At 44.8% G+C, this 17,332-nt stretch overlaps 1 protein-coding gene and 1 pseudogene across 1 annotated transcript; both read left to right on the forward strand.

Moving 5' to 3' along the window:
* The first annotated feature begins 5,593 nt into the window (after nucleotides 1–5,593).
* Nucleotides 5,594–9,414, forward strand: LOC139559697 (angiopoietin-related protein 3-like). Its single transcript, XM_071375914.1, has 7 exons — nucleotides 5,594–6,200; nucleotides 6,543–6,647; nucleotides 7,192–7,315; nucleotides 7,489–7,602; nucleotides 7,835–7,930; nucleotides 8,051–8,323; nucleotides 8,530–9,414. The coding sequence occupies exons 1-7, from the start codon at nucleotides 5,685–5,687 to the stop codon at nucleotides 8,745–8,747; spliced, it is 1,446 nt and encodes a 481-aa protein (XP_071232015.1). The 5' UTR covers nucleotides 5,594–5,684; the 3' UTR covers nucleotides 8,748–9,414.
* Nucleotides 9,415–12,601: 3,187 nt separating this feature from the next.
* Nucleotides 12,602–17,169, forward strand: LOC139560322 (phosphoglucomutase-1-like; annotated as a pseudogene).
* The last annotated feature ends 163 nt before the right edge of the window (nucleotides 17,170–17,332 follow it).

Below are 17,332 nucleotides of genomic sequence, written 5' to 3' on the forward strand. Positions count from 1 at the left end.
GTCTCAGGGACAATGGCAATGTAGTATTTGGCCCTGAAAGTTTGACTATGACATGTGAGTTATGATTCGTTATGTATGAGAGGTGATGCAATATGATTTTTTGTTTTAAAGCCATAGTCTAATGACTCACAGAATATGGTGGGGGTTGGGGTCTTGCAGAGACAACCATGTAATATTCTCCACAACTAACATTTGATGATCTACACATCAGACCTGAGTTCAATACAGTATTTGTTTCTTTCAAATACTTAAGCGGCACTTTATTCCATTTTAATGTTCCCAAATTGGTGAGGCAGGTAGCCTAGTGGTTAGAGCGTTGGGACAGTAAGAGAAAGGTTGCTAGATCGAATCCCCGAGCTGACAAGGTAAAAACCTGTTGTGACTGTGAACAAGGCAACTCACTGTTCCTAGGCTGCCATTGTAAAGTAAGAATTTGTTCTTAACTGACTTGCCTAGTTAAATAAATATGTGAACTGGCACTACCGACTTAATAAAACAAGTATTAGAAACAAATCTAAATAACATGTTAACCCAGGTGTGCTTTTATTTAAACATTATTTACCTAGGCAAGTCAGTTAAGAACAAATTCTTATTTACAATGACGCCCTGCCAAAAGGCCTCCGAGGGCCTGGGATTAAAAATACAAATACATAAAAATATAGGACAAAAACACACATCACAACAAGAGAAACAACACAACACTACATAAAGATAGACCTAGGACAACAACACAGCATGGCAGCAACACATGACAACACAGCATGGTAGCAGCACAACATGGTAGCAGCACAAAACAGGGTACAAACTTTATTGGGCACAGACAACAGCACAAAGGGCAAGAAGGTAGAGACAACAATACATCACACAAAGCAGCCACAACTGTCAGTAAGAGTGTCCATGAGTGAGTCTTTGAATGAAGTGATTGAGATAAAACTGTCCAGTTTGAGTGTTTGTTGCAGCTCGTTCCAGTCGCTAGCTGCAGTGAACTGAAAAGACGTGTGACCCAGTAATGTGTGTGCTTTGGGGACCTTTAACAGAATATTACTGGCAGAATGGGTGTTGTATGTGGAGGATGAGGGCTGCAGTAGATATCTCAGATAGGGGGGAGTGAGGCCTAAGAGGGTTTTATTAATAAGCATCAACCAGTGGGTCTTGCGACGGGAATACAGAGATAACCAGTTTACAGAGGAGTATAGAGTGCAGTGATGTGTCCTATAAGGAGCATTTGTGGCAAATCTGATGGCCGAATGGTAAAGAACATCTCGCCACTGCTACACAGATGACATGGACAGGAACATGATGAAGCAAAACGGGTTTATAGGGGGTGATTGACAGCGAGGACAGAAACGTGACATTCATCACTGGTTGGGCTTGAAACGTGACTTAGCGATTGCTCAAACACACATTGGCTTTGGTTTGATTAGCAAGCTGTGTCTACTGTAGATGTGCTGTCTGGCGAAACTGTTTGACTAGTAGATTATAAAAAGCCACTGTAGACTCATATAGCCTGGCCTCGGACAGTTCAAGGGAAACCAGTTATGGACTGTCAAGCTTGTGCCAGATAAAACGTTATCTTACTGAATCTTTCACTGAGTCTTCAAATACAAAATTAGCTTTAAATTCAAGTGTGTAAAATCAGATTTTCCTCCACGAGACAATTCTAAAGCCCCGTTTATTGTCTACATAGATAAAGCTCACAACACAATTAGCTACTCAAAATGACTACGTTGCCTAGTTGCGTCACATTACACTGTGTTCCAGCCTGACTGAGCTACCAACAGAAAGCATATATGGGGCAAGAGTAGCTTGTCTTGCATCACATGAGGCACATGGTTCCACAACCAAAAGTCAAAAGGCTGTTGGCAACCATGACTGGAGTTTATTTTTTTTTTGCATAGCAGTCAGTAACCGGGCATTTTGCGTAGCTAGTTGCGTTTTTCTCACATAGACTATAAACTAGCCTTTATGGTCACTGTCAGGTTAACAGGCACTTCATTTGAAGTGATCAAGCAAAATGTATGGCAACAATGTGTTACTCCTGTTGACCCGTTCCAATGTACTTCTCCGCCCTGCCCCATGAAAGTATCCCAAACTCCAGCACATACGCCCACGCAAACATATGCGCACACACACACACACACACACACACACACACACACAGCATAGAGGGTTAGAGCCCGCTCCCATCCAGAGAGTGACCAGAGACAAGGGCCTCTGGTTCAACACAGGGGTGAGGGCAGTGTTTGCTGTGTCCACACACTAGGGTTTGATGTCAGACCAATCAGTTAACATTTAACAGAGGGACCTCTGGAGCACTGGCAGTTCTTATGTTGCATCAGAGTTGTATATTAGGTTGTATGTAGGTTGTATGTAGGTTGTATATAGGTTGTATATAGGTTGTATGGATCAAAATCACATCAGCATTACTGTACAGGTAGCAGTATTTGCTGTATCAATATCCTATTTTCTATTATACTGGGTGGTGGGAGCCCTGAATGCTGATTGGCTGAGAGCCGTGGTATATGGGATCGGCCGTGGTATATTTTTACTGCTGTAATTATGTTGGTAACCAGTTTATAACAGCAATAAGGCGCCTCAGGGGGTTTGTGGTATATTGCCAATATACCACGGCTAAGGGCTGTGTCCAGGCACTCGGTGTTGCGTCGTGCATGTGAACAGTCTTTAGCCGTGGTATACTGGCCATATACCACACCTCCTCGGGCCTTATTGCTTATTAAGAGTAGAACCAGCCCAGGATGTAATCCTAGCTGTGTAAACTTGTATTTTTCTGCAGATGATTGCATGTATTAATTTACTATACACGATAGAGATGTATGACCTCACCGATGTTTTAATCAGCTGTTAGAGCTAGAATTTTTCAAGGGAGTGTGATTTAATTACTAAATTTACAAGAATTTCAGCGGAATTGATGGCGCCTCTGGCATATACAGTGCATTCGGAACTTATTCAGACCCCTTCCCCTTTTCCAAATTATGTTATTAAGTTATAAAATAAATAAAACATCTCATCAATCTACACACAATATCCCATAATGACAAAGCAAAATTAGGTTTTTAGAAATGTTTGCAAATGTATTAATAATAAAAAAAACTTTAATACCTTATTTACACAAGTACTCAAACTGTTTGCTATGAGACTCAAAATTGAGCTCAGGTGCATCCTATTTCCAATGATTATCCTTGAAATGTTTCTACAACTTGATTGGAGTCCATCTGTGGTAAATTCAATTGATTTGACATGATTTGGAAAGGGACACACCTGTCTATATAAGGCATGTCAGAACAAAAACCAAGCCATGAGGTCGAATGAATTGTCCGTAGAGCTCAGAGACAGAATTGTGTCAAGGCACAGATCTGGGGAAGGGTACCAAAACATTTCTGCAGCATTGTAGATCCCTAAGAACACAGTTGCCTCCATCATTCTTAAATAGAAGAAGTTTGGAACCAGCCAGACTCTTCCTAGAGCTGGCAGCCCGGCTCAATTGAGCAATTGGGGGAGAATGGCCTTGGTCAAGGAGGTGGCTAAGAACTCGATTGTCACTCTGACAGAGCTCCAGAGTGCCTCTGTGGAGATGGGAGAACCTTTCAGAAGGACAACCATCTCTGCAGGACTCCACCATTCAGGCCTTTATGATAGAGGGGCCAGACGGAAGCCAGTCCTCAGGAAAGGCACATGACAGCCCGCTTGGAGGACTCTCGGATTAGGAGAAACAAGATTCTCTATTCTGATGAAACCAAGTTTGAACTCTTTGGCCTTAATGCCAAGTGTCACGTCTGGAGGAAACCTGGCACCATCCCTTACGGTGAAGCTTACGGTAGCGTCATACCCAAGAAGACTCGAGGCTGTAATCACTGCCAAAGGTGATTCAACAAAGTACTGAGTAAAGGGTCTGAATACTAATGTAAATGTGATATTTCTGTTTTTTCTTTGTCATTATGGGGTATTATGTGTAAATTGATGAGTAGAATAAGGCTGTAATGTAACACATGTGGAAAAAGTCACTTTCCAAATGCACCATTATTGCTTGCAAATACACTAAATATACAAAAGTATGTAGACATCCCTTAAAATTATTTCAGCAACACCCGTTGCTGACAGGTATATAAAATCGAGCACACAGCCATGCAATCTCCATAGACAAACATTAGTAAGAGAATGGCCTTACTGAAGAGCTCAGTGACTTTCAACGTGGCACCATCATAGGATGCCACTTTTCCAACAAGTCAGTTCGTCAAATTTCTGCCCTGCTAGAGCTGCCCCGGTCAACTATAAGTGCTGTTATTCTGAAGTGGTGTTGTCTAGGAGCAACAACGGCTCAGCCGCAAAGTGGTAGGCCACACAAGCTCACAGAATGGGACCGGCAATTCCTGAAGCGTGTAGGGCATAAAAATTGTCTTCTCGGTTGCAATTCTCACTACCGAGTTCCAAACTACCTCTGGAAACAAAGTCAGCACAATAACTGTTTGTCTGGAGCTTTACGAAATGGGTTTCCATGGCTGAGCAGCCGCATACAAGCCTAAGATCACCATGTGCAATGCCAAGCGTCGGCTGGAGTGGTGTAAAGCTCGCCGCCATTGGACAATGATCCAACTTTCAAAACAAGTCCTTTTTGGCTAGCCACAGAAGTCAACTAGCTAGCTAGGTAGCTAGTTTTGCTTTCTAGCACATTCCCTAATTTATTTGTAAACAATTAACAAGTTAGTTAGCTACCACATGTGCTTGTCAAAACTGTCAACAGAGTAGCTAGCAAGCAACAAGATATGCCAAATAACAGTCTAAAAGCCACTTGAGGGAAAATAAATCAGATTTGACCGTTCAGACACAAGTCGCATGGCCAGGAATCAGAGGTGGTTTGAAATGGGGCTTGAAATATCTTATTCCATGTGCTTTTTGGCTGTTCAGACTGCAGGAAAAAGAACAGATTCGAATCCGATATTTAACCCCCCCAAAACAATGTGTCACTTCAAACTGCCAATTTGAACAAGGCTTTAGAATCACTGTACTGCACTTCAGTAGCTTAATTTCCTGCAACTCTCCCAATGTAAATGTTATGAATGTCTATTTCAAAATAAAGAAACTCCAATCAGATATAATAATTATACACTGTGGTTGTTGATAATTGCGTGCCATGTTTAAGTCTAAATATATTTGGACTTGAGACTTAAGATGCTTTCTGAGAACCAACAAGAACATCTTATTTGGTCTTCCATGACGATTCCCCGACTGGCACACGGATGTGGCAATTTTGGAATTGGCATCGATGGTGGATTCTTGTACCAGACTGGCACACCAGTGTTTTGAACTGAACATTCCGATTGAATGCATCACACACAGCTGCCCACTCAGTTCTCTTCTTTTGAATTTCAGAATTTGAATTTCAGAATAGAACACTGAAATAATAGTCAGACTCCAGTCATTTCAAACAAAGTCAACTCATGAAAGAGTTAATAAGCTCTTTGTAAATTGGACTCGTGAACGCTGCATCCATATTTGTAGAGGTAAAATCAGTTGAGACCGAGTAAGTTAATAATCAACCTCATCCCAGGCAGCCTATATAGTTTATTAGCTCTGTGTCCTGTGGTGTCTTTTCAAGGGAAGAGAGGACTCAAGGGCCAGCTCACTACCAACACCTTGAAGGTCTCAAGACAGAAACAAACAACATAATGAAGCTGACGCTAACCTTTCTGTTCCTTCTTGTGGCTTTTTGGCCCCTGGTCCTCTGCGCCAAGGAGGAGTCCATGTCCAAAGACTCTCCTCTCCCTCAGGTTCCCGCCGTCGAAACTCGCTCCCGCTTCGCTGCTCTGGATGACGTGCGCCTCCTGGCCAACGGTCTCCTCCAGCTCGGCCACAGCCTCAGGGACTTCGTCCATAAGACCAAGAGCCAGATAAACGACATCTTCCAGAAACTCAACATCTTCGACAGCTCCTTCAACCAGCTCTCCGTGCTGGCCAGCGAGATCAAGGGGGAAGAGGAGGAGCTGAAGAAAACCACAGTGGTGCTCAAGGCCAACAACGAGGAGATACGGAACCTGTCGCTGGAGATCAATTCCAAGGTGGAGAGCATCCTGCAGGAGCGTAGCCAGCTTCGGAGCAAGGTGGGAGGGCTGGAGGTGAAACTGAGCGGCCTGTCTCAGGGCCTGGTCCCCGCCGAGCAGCTGGCTGAGATCAACTCACTGAAGGTGAGCCATTCCAACCTGACCTTAACCCATGGGGGGGGGAAATGAGTTGAACATAGTGTTAAAGCTGATTAAGATTCTCCCAATACTCACTGCAATATCCATGTAGAATACTGGTGTGGTAAGATACCAAGGACAAGGTAAGATTTATGGGGAAATTTTACAAGGTTTTCAGTCACTTCAACCAACCTCAAGAAGATACATTGACCAAAGTCACCTTTGGTTCTAGGGATTAGCCTACTCCCTAACACCACTGTAGTACCAGATAGAACTGTTGAACCCTATAAGGATAAATAGTCCTGTCTGGAGAAATGACCCATCCCTGTTCCCCCATGTGTCTCACAGGATGTGATCCACACCCAGGAGAGGAGCATCAGTGAGCTGCTGAAGGCTGTGAGAGAGCAGAGCGACCAGCTCGACCACCAGAGGAGCAGGATGAAAACTCTGGAGGTGACGGTTGTTATTTGTACAACATGTAGCTTGAGTCTTACAGTCTTACAACCACGACAGCAGGCAAATGACTATATTTCTATGTTCAATCCATTATAGTAAAGATACTTATTTGGATTTATATATCACCAGATGCTCAAAGGGCTTTACATTATATGGGTGAAACTCACCTCATCTACTATGATTATTCAGCAGGTTGACGTTTTTTTGTCATGAATCTTGTCCTGGAGGCAGAACCGAGCGATTTCTGCTAGATGGGCCAGCTGCAAAGTTAAAATTGTAGTGTTTATAGTGTAATTATAGTGTACTTTTTTTTTTTTTTTTAGGTTAGAGGTAGGTTTAAAATCAGATTTTATGACTTTGTGAATGTGCCAGCTAGTGACCACTCTGCAGAGCTGCCTCCAGAACAAGAATCATGACTAAAAACACTAACCAGTGACTATTCACCTCATCTACCGTGATTATTTTTGTGTACGCTTCTATTGTGCAGAGCGACAGAAATGACTGCTTGTACCGTAACAACACTATTCCTTCTCATGTTCAGCTCACCTACAACCCTTTCATGCAAGACACCATTGAGAAACCATCTGACGACTTCCAGTCTGTCCCGCCCACCCTCGCTGGGTATTTGACCAACACCTCCACCAATGGCAGTTTGGACATGACGGGTAAGGTGGCTTAAAAGGGTCATGATCATTTGTTTTTATTTCTATTCCTATTAGCCGCTACTCTTTCAGGGTCCCTACATAACACAAGGTCCACACTAAAACACAATGTTTGAGGAACAACGGGGCTTCTGCAAGGTGCTGCTGATAGACTGTAAAATATGGTTGTGTCACAGATCTCTCATCAGACTGCAGTGAGCTATTCAACAAGGGCGAGAGAGCCAGTGGAGTGTACGCCATCAAGCCCAACCAATCTGAGCCCTTCATGGTCTACTGTGACATGGGTGAAGGTAAGACAGACGAGTAGCGCCAATGCTCCCATTGAAGTCTGCTGAGGGGAGGATGGCTCTTAATAATGGCTGGAATGGAGTGGAATGGAGGGAATGGACTGGAATCAAACACGTGAAAACCATGTTTTTGATACCATTCCATTTTCCACATTCCAGCCATTAGTATTAGCTGAAACCTTGTGTACTAATGTATATTTATTGATTTGAAGTTAAGCATTTCTTCTTTCTGCAGATGGAGGGGCTACGGTCATCCAGAGAAGGAAGGATGGGTCGATGAATTTCCATCAGAATTGGGAGAAGTATGAAAACGGATTTGGAGACTTTCAAGGTGAGTGATGAAGTTGTGAGGTGTAATGTGTACTTCCCATGACCAGTGCACCAGACCAGTCACCTCACGTATGTGTGTACAACTTCAGCACTGAGCCTTATTGATTTGTCTGTGTCACAGGAGAGTTCTGGCTGGGCCTGAGGAAGATCCACTCCCTCGCTAGTCAAGGTGACACTTTCCTGAACATCCAACTGGAGGACTGGAAAAAGGGCAAACGCTTCATTGAGTACAACTTCTCTCTGGATGGACCCGAGGCCCACTATAGAATCCACCTCTCACAGGTGTCCGGAAATCTGCCTGACGCAATGAGCAACCACACCGGTATGATGTTCTCCACCAAGGACCAGGACAATGACAAACTTGAAGACTCCCACTGTGCCTATACCTACACAGGTAAAGTGGTGGGGAGTGGGGAGGATGTTATGGGATTTTATGGATGCATGGTTTATTGTAGGGCTCAAGTACAGGGTTTGTTTGAATGAAAGTGTTTAATTTAATCTAATTTATGAAGCATACGATTTAATGGAACATTAGATTGAATGGAGATTGCTATTTTTCACACCAGCATCCAGTTTAACTAATCCGATGGGTTTTTGCAGGCGGCTGGTGGTTCAACGCTTGCGGAGACACCAATCTGAACGGGAAATATATCCACGTGAAACCCAAGGGACGGTCAGAGCGTAGGAAGGGAATCCACTGGAAGCCAACCCGAGGGTCCTCCTACTCCCTCCGATCCACCCAGATCTCCATTCGCTCCACCCCTGCCGCTACCTTCACTTCAACCTCCTCAGAGACAGGCAATTTCAGCTCAGAATGAACACCAGACATATACCTCTGGATAGAAACAAGACATTGACCAACCTTTGGCAAAAATATGTGATAAGTCTCTGACAACAAGGCCTTAAGGAGATTTAGGAGGTCAGTTTAGTGAGTCTCTTCTGTCGACTGCACAGTCGGACCAAGCTGATTGAATAGGACTCTAAATCTGTGTCTCTAATCCACAGTTTGCCTTATAGCTAGTCTGAAAGGGATTCACTTCTCCTCTTCAGCATTAAAGGCTTTGGGACACAAGGAACCAAATTAATTGTCTTAACATTTTTATACTCAGTTTAGCGTTCTAATTTTGGGGTGAAATTGTTCGACAACATCCTCGTTATTATTACATGCATTTGAGGAATCCTCTATGTAACTGTATTTCAGACTGTATTAATGGCGGATGGTACTCGTACCTGAGATCTGCGCACAAACCTCATAAATATGCAAAAACGTACATCATTCTTTTATGTGAAAATTTGAGTTGAGCGTGCAGATTTTACTGTAAGTCTGAATACAACCAGGTATGAAGTGGTGAGGAGCTGGATGGACAGCACACAGGCAGCCACCTGAATAACAGCAGTTATCACCACTTACTGAGTCACATTGACTCTCAGCACATATGTACTGTAAATACTGTATTTTTAATAAATAAAGCATATTTATGACTACTGGTGTGGTTCTGTATAATTATCCTCGAAAGACTACAACAGTCGGTAACATGACTGTCCAAATGAACAAATCATTTGATTTCTAGCCAGCTCTTACAGCCATGTTCCAAAAACATTGTCATTCAAATGTCTATCTGTAGCTGTTAATAGCTATACCTGTAAATATAAAAGTATTACAGTATTATTACTACTCAATAAAAACGTTCTTGAATGGACTTATCAGAGGCTATGGGAGGGATAAGAGTATCATGATCGGCAGAATAAGTTAAGCCTGGGCACCAGTCTGACTTCGTGTCATGTTTCACAATGACATGAGTACAAGGAGTGGTATGTTAGCTAAACAGACTGGTACCCAGGCTAGAACAAGTTGGTTCCTTTACGTAAACTGAGAGATGGCCTTTAGTGAGGGTACGACAACATGGTGAGTGTCTGACAGGAACCTTTTGGTTTTCCTCTGTTCAGCCTTGACCTGAAAAACATCACATATCTCACTGACCTCTGATGCAATCAGACCTACAATTTTAAAAAAAATCTTAAATCAGGCTAATGAGTGGACATAATGTAACAGTAGTGTGTAACGGATGTGAAATGGCTAGCTAAGCTAGTTAGCGGTAGTGCGCGCTAATAGCGATTCAATCGGTTACGTCACTCGCTTTGAGACTTGAAGTAGTAGGTCCCCTTGCTCTGCAAGGGCCGTGGCTTTTGTGGAGCGATGGGTAACGACGCTTCGTGGGTGACTGTTGTTGATGTGTGCATAGGGTCCCTGGTTCGCGCCCGTGTCGGGACGAGGGGACGGACGTAAAGTTATACTGTTACAAGTGCACTACAGCACTAGTCGTTTTTCACCCAAAACGTGCACTTGGACATCAAAGCAGCTTTCAACTGAGCTGTGGCTAGAAATAGTGTTTTGTCTAACTGGAAGGTCACAAGAAACGTTGAAAGGCTTTAAGGCAGGTCACGACGTTCATAACGTTTGGGAATTATGCACAAGCCTTTCAAAACAAACCACATTAGCCCCAGGAGGCAGTATTGTATTCTACTCTCTGAGAAGAAGTTGACCCTTCACACTGGTCTGCGATAGTATTACCAGCTTCTAAACCCAGAGGAGCAACACTGCGAGACGTACAGGAACGCTTGGGAAGCAGACTCGGCAGACCAGACCGGGGGTTTGGGTTTTGAGAAGTCAATGAGAAGTGAAATATTCTTTGTTCGTTGTTAATTTTCTCAAACTCTAAAGGCATAACCTAGATTTGCGCCAATGTCTTAAGTAGCTAAACATATTACTCCAACCTTATGAAAGTGACAAACAGACACGTTTTCATTTTCGTATTCTTAAAAATGTTATATCGAACTTCATCGCCTTTCATTTAACGACTTGCACATGCGCACGTCGGCCCGAGACGACCGTGAGACCTGACTACGTGTTTCTGTGCATGAGTTTAGCCAACGTCACCATGACATCACATACAAGCGCGATCGGGGATTTCTATTGGAGAAGCAGTTTCTGCCGAACTTCATACTGTACTGTCTTTGGTATTACCATCACAAATCAACACTGACCCTGAATCAGTGCTTAGGGTCTCTCTTACTGGAGACAACAGCCCTGACAGTGATCCCCCTGCACATGTGTGACCTAAGGAGCGTCTTCAGTTACCATCTGCCTCTGCACACATACTAGTCTCCCTGGTTATTTTTGGACCCATAGCTTCCCCCTACCAGCCCGTGAAATACTGGGCGTGGCTAAGACTTTTCCCTCCCGTTAACCCTGTAGTATATTTCATGTGACTGTAGTATATTTCATGTGTTTTTACCACAATGACTGTAGTATATTTCATATGTTTCTACCACAGTGACTGTAGTATATTTAATGTGATTGTAGTATATTTCATGTGTTTCTACCACAATGACTGTAGTATATTTCATGTGACTGTAGTATATTTCATGTGTTTCTACCACAATGACTGTAGTATATTTCATGTGACTGTAGTATATTTCATGTGTTTCTACCACAATGACTGTAGTATACTTCGGTTGGCTAAGTATAACCACCAGCAACCATAGCCTATGGATTTCACATGTTAAAATCTAGAAGTGAATATTAAATAAAATACAATCTATACCATACACATTAAGTCATAAAATGTGTATAACTCCAAGCTATAGTGGCTTTTTTCAATAGCTAAAATAGGCGACCACAACAGAGATACTAACCTGAAAGACCTGTGTCATCTTGGCAGGTTGGTCAGCTCGTAATTGGTCATCACGGGATCATGTCCACACCGGCGGTTTCCTGTGTGATCAGGAAGTACAAGGCCATCGGCGGTATCATCCTCACTGCCAGTCACAACCCCCGGGGGATCCAATGGAGACTGTGGCATCAAGTTCAACACTGCTAATGCAGGTACTGTAACCAGAGAATAGGGAACAGTATGAAAGGTTGTTAGCCAAGAGCATTACAAGATAAGATAGAGACATTTCCCACAAGTATCATGGTCAGTGATGCAGATATTTGACACTTTTGATACAATGTCATTCTATATCAATAATTGGTGACTTCAGAAGCACAATTTAATAGACTAGAGCAGCACAATTAAGATCAACACAAATGAGTGCCCTTGTGTAACACAAGACCTGAAGTCTTGCTTTTTTGTTTGAACCAACCTAAGCCCAGCCCAGGAGGCAGTCACTAACAAAATATCCCTGATCAGTAGATCCATAGAGGAGTACGCCATCTGCCCAGAACTCCGGGTAGACTTGGCTACCCCGGGAAAACAGATGTTTGACCTGGAGAACAAGTTTAAACCCTTCACAGGTGAGCACAAACACATCGCTCATAACATTGACAAGAGTTCTAGAGAAATAAACAGGTACCTGATGTTTGAATAGAAGGAAATAAACTGAATTCCTTGTTGGCAGTTTTAGAGTAGGCAATAGAAAAAAAACTCACTTACATACTTAGGCTAGAATTCAATAAAACTTGCACTATAGAAAAACGAATAAAAACATTCCAAGTTTGCAGTGCAAGATCAATGTGACTTTTTAAACAGCATAGGTTCTGGTTTGATTGAATCTGGCCACCGAACATTGCCTCTGTGTTTATTCTTTGAACTGTTTCCCTTCTTGGATTTCTGAGGATCTTTGTCTTCTCACAGTGGAGATAGTGGACTCGGCGGAGTCTTATGCCAACATGCTGAGGAACATCTTTGACTTTGCTGCACTGAAGAAGCTGTTGTCTGGGGAGAACCACATCAAGATCCGTCTAGAACGGATGGAGGTTAGGAATCTAGCGTGCCAGACCTTCCAGCTACAACGTGTAGTTGGAGTATATGCAATATTTAGAGAGCCACTCGTCTGGCTATGAAACATTAGGAGGTAAGAAGAAGGCTGCTCTATTCCGATGTACAGAACATATAGTTATACCGTTTCTATACGTGCAGATGTTGATATCCATCTTAGGTTGAATCTAATGTCACACAGTGCCACCGTAAAGATGAGCGGAGCAGGATTTGTGAGAGCAGCAGCCTAGTTGAGAGTTCAGCTGTTGTTTCCAACTGTCTGTTACATGTTCCAGTCTCTCAGGAGAGAGGGGAGGAGGGGTTTACACAAACTGTCTGTTACATGATCCAGTCTCAGGAGAGAGAGAGGAGGAGGGGGTTACACAAACTGTCTGTTACATGATCCAGTCTCTCAGGAGAGAGGGGAGGAGGAGGGGGTTACACAAACTGTCTGTTACATGATCCAGTCTCTCAGGAGAGAGAGAGGAGGAGGGGGTTACACAAACTGTCTGTTACATGATCCAGTCTCTCAGGAGAGAGGGGGGAGGAGGAGGGGGTTACGGTCTGTTACATGATCCAGTCTCTCAGGAGAGAGGGGAGGAGGGGGTTACACAAACTGTCTGCTATGGAAAAATCAAGCTACAAAAAAAATTCTAAACTCAAGCTGTTCCTAGAACCATATCACCTCCCCTGTGATAACACTCATTTAGCAGACGCGCTTATCCAAGCGCTTTTCTCAAGGGCACATTGACAGCTTTTCACCTGGTCGGCTCAGGGATGTGAACTAGCCCAACATTCTTAAATACTAGGCTATCTGCTGCCAACTGAACACCAGGGAAAGCACAGGACAAGACTCCATGTGTACCTCTGTTTAATCATCAGAGGTAGGTACCAATGTGAAGAGGATACTGTGTGAGGAGCTGGGCTCCCCTGCTAAATCTGCCATTAAGTATGTCCCCCTGCAACTCTTTGGGGGTCAGCACCCTGATCCCAACCTCACCTATACAGCTGACCTGGCTGAGGCCATGAGAGGTGGCCAGCACCATTTTGAAGCAGCCTTTGATGGTGACGGGGTGCGTGTTCAATCAACCAATAATTTAACGGTCCTTTTAATAATGATCACCATTGCAAGTAATCATCTTTAATTTGTGAATTTGTCATTATATAGAAAAAATAAAATATCAAAGTGCTTAAACAGGCAATGAGGTTTACAGCAGGCTAAGCTGACACAACTGCAAATCTACTGATAATCTATATTTATTTATCTTAGTTATATTTCATCCAAGACTATTACTAAAATAGTACCCATCAAGGTACAAAAATCATCAGTGAATTTCTTTATGCATCTCAGACTGTCTGAAGACTTCAATCACAACTTTAAGGTTTGGGGTTGGATGCTTTGAATTGTATTCAGATGCTGCTAACCCCTCTCTCTCTTGTTGCCTGACCTCTAACCCCTGTCTGGTTTTCCAGGACCGTAACATGATCCTGGGTAAGCATGGCTTTTTCGTCAACCCATCAGACTCGGTGGCTGTCATCGCTGCCAATGTTTTCAGCATCCCCTTACGTCCAGCACACAGGGGTGTGAGGCTACGCACGCAGCATCCCCTTACGTCCAGCACACAGGGGTGAGAGGCTACGCACGCAGCATCCCCTTACGTCCAGCACACAGGGGTGAGAGGCTACGCACGCAGCATCCCCTTACGTCCAGCACACAGGGGTGAGAGGCTACGCAAGCAGCATCCCCTTACGTCCAGCACACAGGGGTGAGAGGCTACGCACGCAGCATCCCCTTACGTCCAGCACACAGGGGTGAGAGGTTACGCACGCAGCATCCCCTTACGTCCAGCACACAGGGGTGAGAGGCTACGCACGCAGCATCCCCTTACGTCCAGCACACAGGGGTGAGAGGTTACGCACGCAGCATCCCCTTACGTCCAGCACACAGGGGTGAGAGGTTACGCACGCAGCATCCCCTTACGTCCAGCACACAGGGGTGAGAGGTTACGCACGCAGCATCCCCTTACGTCCAGCACACAGGGGTGAGAGGTTACGCACGCAGCATCCCCTTACGTCCAGCACACAGGGGTGAGAGGTTACGCACGCAGCATCCCCTTACGTCCAGCACACAGGGGTGAGAGGTTACGCACGCAGCATCCCCTTACGTCCAGCACACAGGGGTGAGAGGTTACGCACGCAGCATCCCCTTACGTCCAGCACACAGGGGTGAGAGGTTACGCACGCAGCATCCCCTTACGTCCAGCACACAGGGGTGAGAGGTTACGCACGCAGCATCCCCTTACGTCCAGCACACAGGGGTGAGAGGTTACGCACGCAGCATCCCCTTACGTCCAGCACACAGGGGTGAGAGGCTACGCACGCAGCATCCCCTTACGTCCAGCACACAGGGGTGAGAGGTTACGCACGCAGCATCCCCTTACGTCCAGCACACAGGGGTGAGAGGTTACGCACGCAGCATCCCCTTACGTCCAGCACACAGGGGTGAGAGGCTACGCACGCAGCATCCCCTTACGTCCAGCACACAGGGGTGAGAGGCTACGCACGCAGCATCCCCTTACGTCCAGCACACAGGGGTGAGAGGTTACGCACGCAGCATCCCCTTACGTCCAGCACACAGGGGTGAGAGGTTACGCACGCAGCATCCCCTTACGTCCAGCACACAGGGGTGAGAGGTTACGCACGCAGCATCCCCTTACGTCCAGCACACAGGGGTGAGAGGTTACGCACGCAGCATCCCCTTACGTCCAGCACACAGGGGTGAGAGGTTACGCACGCAGCATGTCCACCAGCCCTGCACTGGGCAACTAACACCTCGGCCTGGCATTATCCAATGAGAAAATGAGCCATTGACCATTACTGCATCTCATCCCGTCTCAATAAATAACAAACTAGTGGACACAGTAAGGTTTAAATGTACAGAATGATCATAAACTGTAATCATGTAAGATCACCAACAAAAAAAACGAAAAGACTATATCCCCATCTCGTAGTGTAGCCAGAGCGATAAAGATCGAACTCTACGAGACCCCCACGGGGTGGAAGTTCTTTGGCAACCTGATGGATGCAGGCAAATGGAGAAGAGAGTTTCGGCACAGGTAGCTCATCAGTAGGTCCAAATGTCCGGAACTAGTTACCAGAAGAGGTGGCTAACACAGCAAGAACCTCAAGCAAACCTACACTGTTTCTATCATGTCAGATGCTGACCATATCAGAAAGATGGACTTTGGGCCGTGCTGGCATGGCTGTCCATCCTGGCAGCGAGGAAGTAGAATGTGGATGACATCATGAAGGACCACTGGCAGAAGTTTGACAGGAAAGTCTCTACCAGGTGAGTGTGAATCTCTGGTGACCTCTGGTGGTCAAATCATATAATTGCAGAACTTATTTCTGAATCCCCACAAGACTTTCTCAGGGCCAGGGAGTTGTAGTAAGGCAGGCTAGTGCTGAAGTCTGAGTGAAACCTTGAGTTGTATAACAAGCTGAAAATGAAGTCAAAGAGACACTATGCCTGGAAAGAAAAATGCCTTGCAGCCAATAGCCTGTTCCTGCTTGAACAAATTACAAAAGGAGTTGGGCTGCAGAAACAAAGAGGCACACAAGCAATGCAGCCAAAGCTCGTGGTTTTATCTTCTGTTGTGCTGTCTTGGGCAGGTATGACTGTGAGGAAGTCGACCTGGATGCAGCCGTTCAGATGATGGAGGAGCTGACGATGTTGGAGAAGGCCTTCTTAGGCCAGAGGTTCGCAGTGGGCGAGAAGCTCTATCAGGTGGAAAGGGCCGACAACTTTGAACACACTGACCCCGTAGACAGGCGCGTCTCCAGAAACCAGCTGGGGAATGGGGGTGGCTGTTTTGGCGTGCTCACAGAACTGGACATGCTATAAGTCACTTTGGACTTATAGGATATAAGAATGACATCTTCTGTAGCTACTGTAGGAGTCTCCAATACTTTTTAAAATGTACTTTATTAACTGGCTAATCTTGTCTCTGTATTGGGTTAAATGCGGAAGACACATTGCAGTTGAATATATTCAGTTGGACAACTGACTAGGTATCCCCCTTTCCCTTTCCCTATCTGCAGGGCTTGAGGATAATATTCACAGACGGCTCGCGGGTCATCTACAGGCTCAGTGGAACAGGGAGTACGGGGGAAGCAGTTCAGGTCTACATTGACAGCTACGAGACAGACCCAAACAAGATCTTCCAGGATCCACATCAGACAAAGGATGATTCAGAGATTAGATCTCACTGACCAAACTGTGGTGTTTCTGAGACTATCATCATAGAACATGAGCATGTAGCTACATACTAGTGTATAACCTATGTCCGTGTGTATGTGTGCCAGGTGATGCTGGTTACCCTGGTTACCATAGCCCTGAAGGTCTCACAGCTTCATGAGAGGACAGGCCGCACACATGATTGTCCCTTACAACTCCCCTGCCACCTCCTAATAAAATAGTCAAACGACACTGTCTATCCCCAATCCTACCTTCACTTAGATGGCCCTTTAACCCTCTATCAATAGCATCTTTGTGCGATTTTGTAATTTTCCGATTACCCCAACTCAAAACACTCACCACAGGTTCACATTGAGCAAGAGTGAACTGTACCAAAACTAAAACG

This window comes from Salvelinus alpinus, chromosome 30 (assembly GCF_045679555.1).
Source record: "Salvelinus alpinus chromosome 30, SLU_Salpinus.1, whole genome shotgun sequence".
Taxonomy (NCBI): domain Eukaryota; kingdom Metazoa; phylum Chordata; class Actinopteri; order Salmoniformes; family Salmonidae; genus Salvelinus; species Salvelinus alpinus.

Coding starts and splice junctions, on each gene's coding strand:
- LOC139559697 (XM_071375914.1), top strand. CDS start 5,685: ATGAAGCTGACGCTAACCTTTCTGTTCCTTCTTGTGGCTTTTTGGCCC. Junction 7,931..8,050: donor CGGATTTGGAGACTTTCAAG/GTGAGTGATGAA, acceptor TCTGTGTCACAG/GAGAGTTCTGGCTGGGCCTG. Junction 8,324..8,529: donor CTGTGCCTATACCTACACAG/GTAAAGTGGTGG, acceptor GGGTTTTTGCAG/GCGGCTGGTGGTTCAACGCT.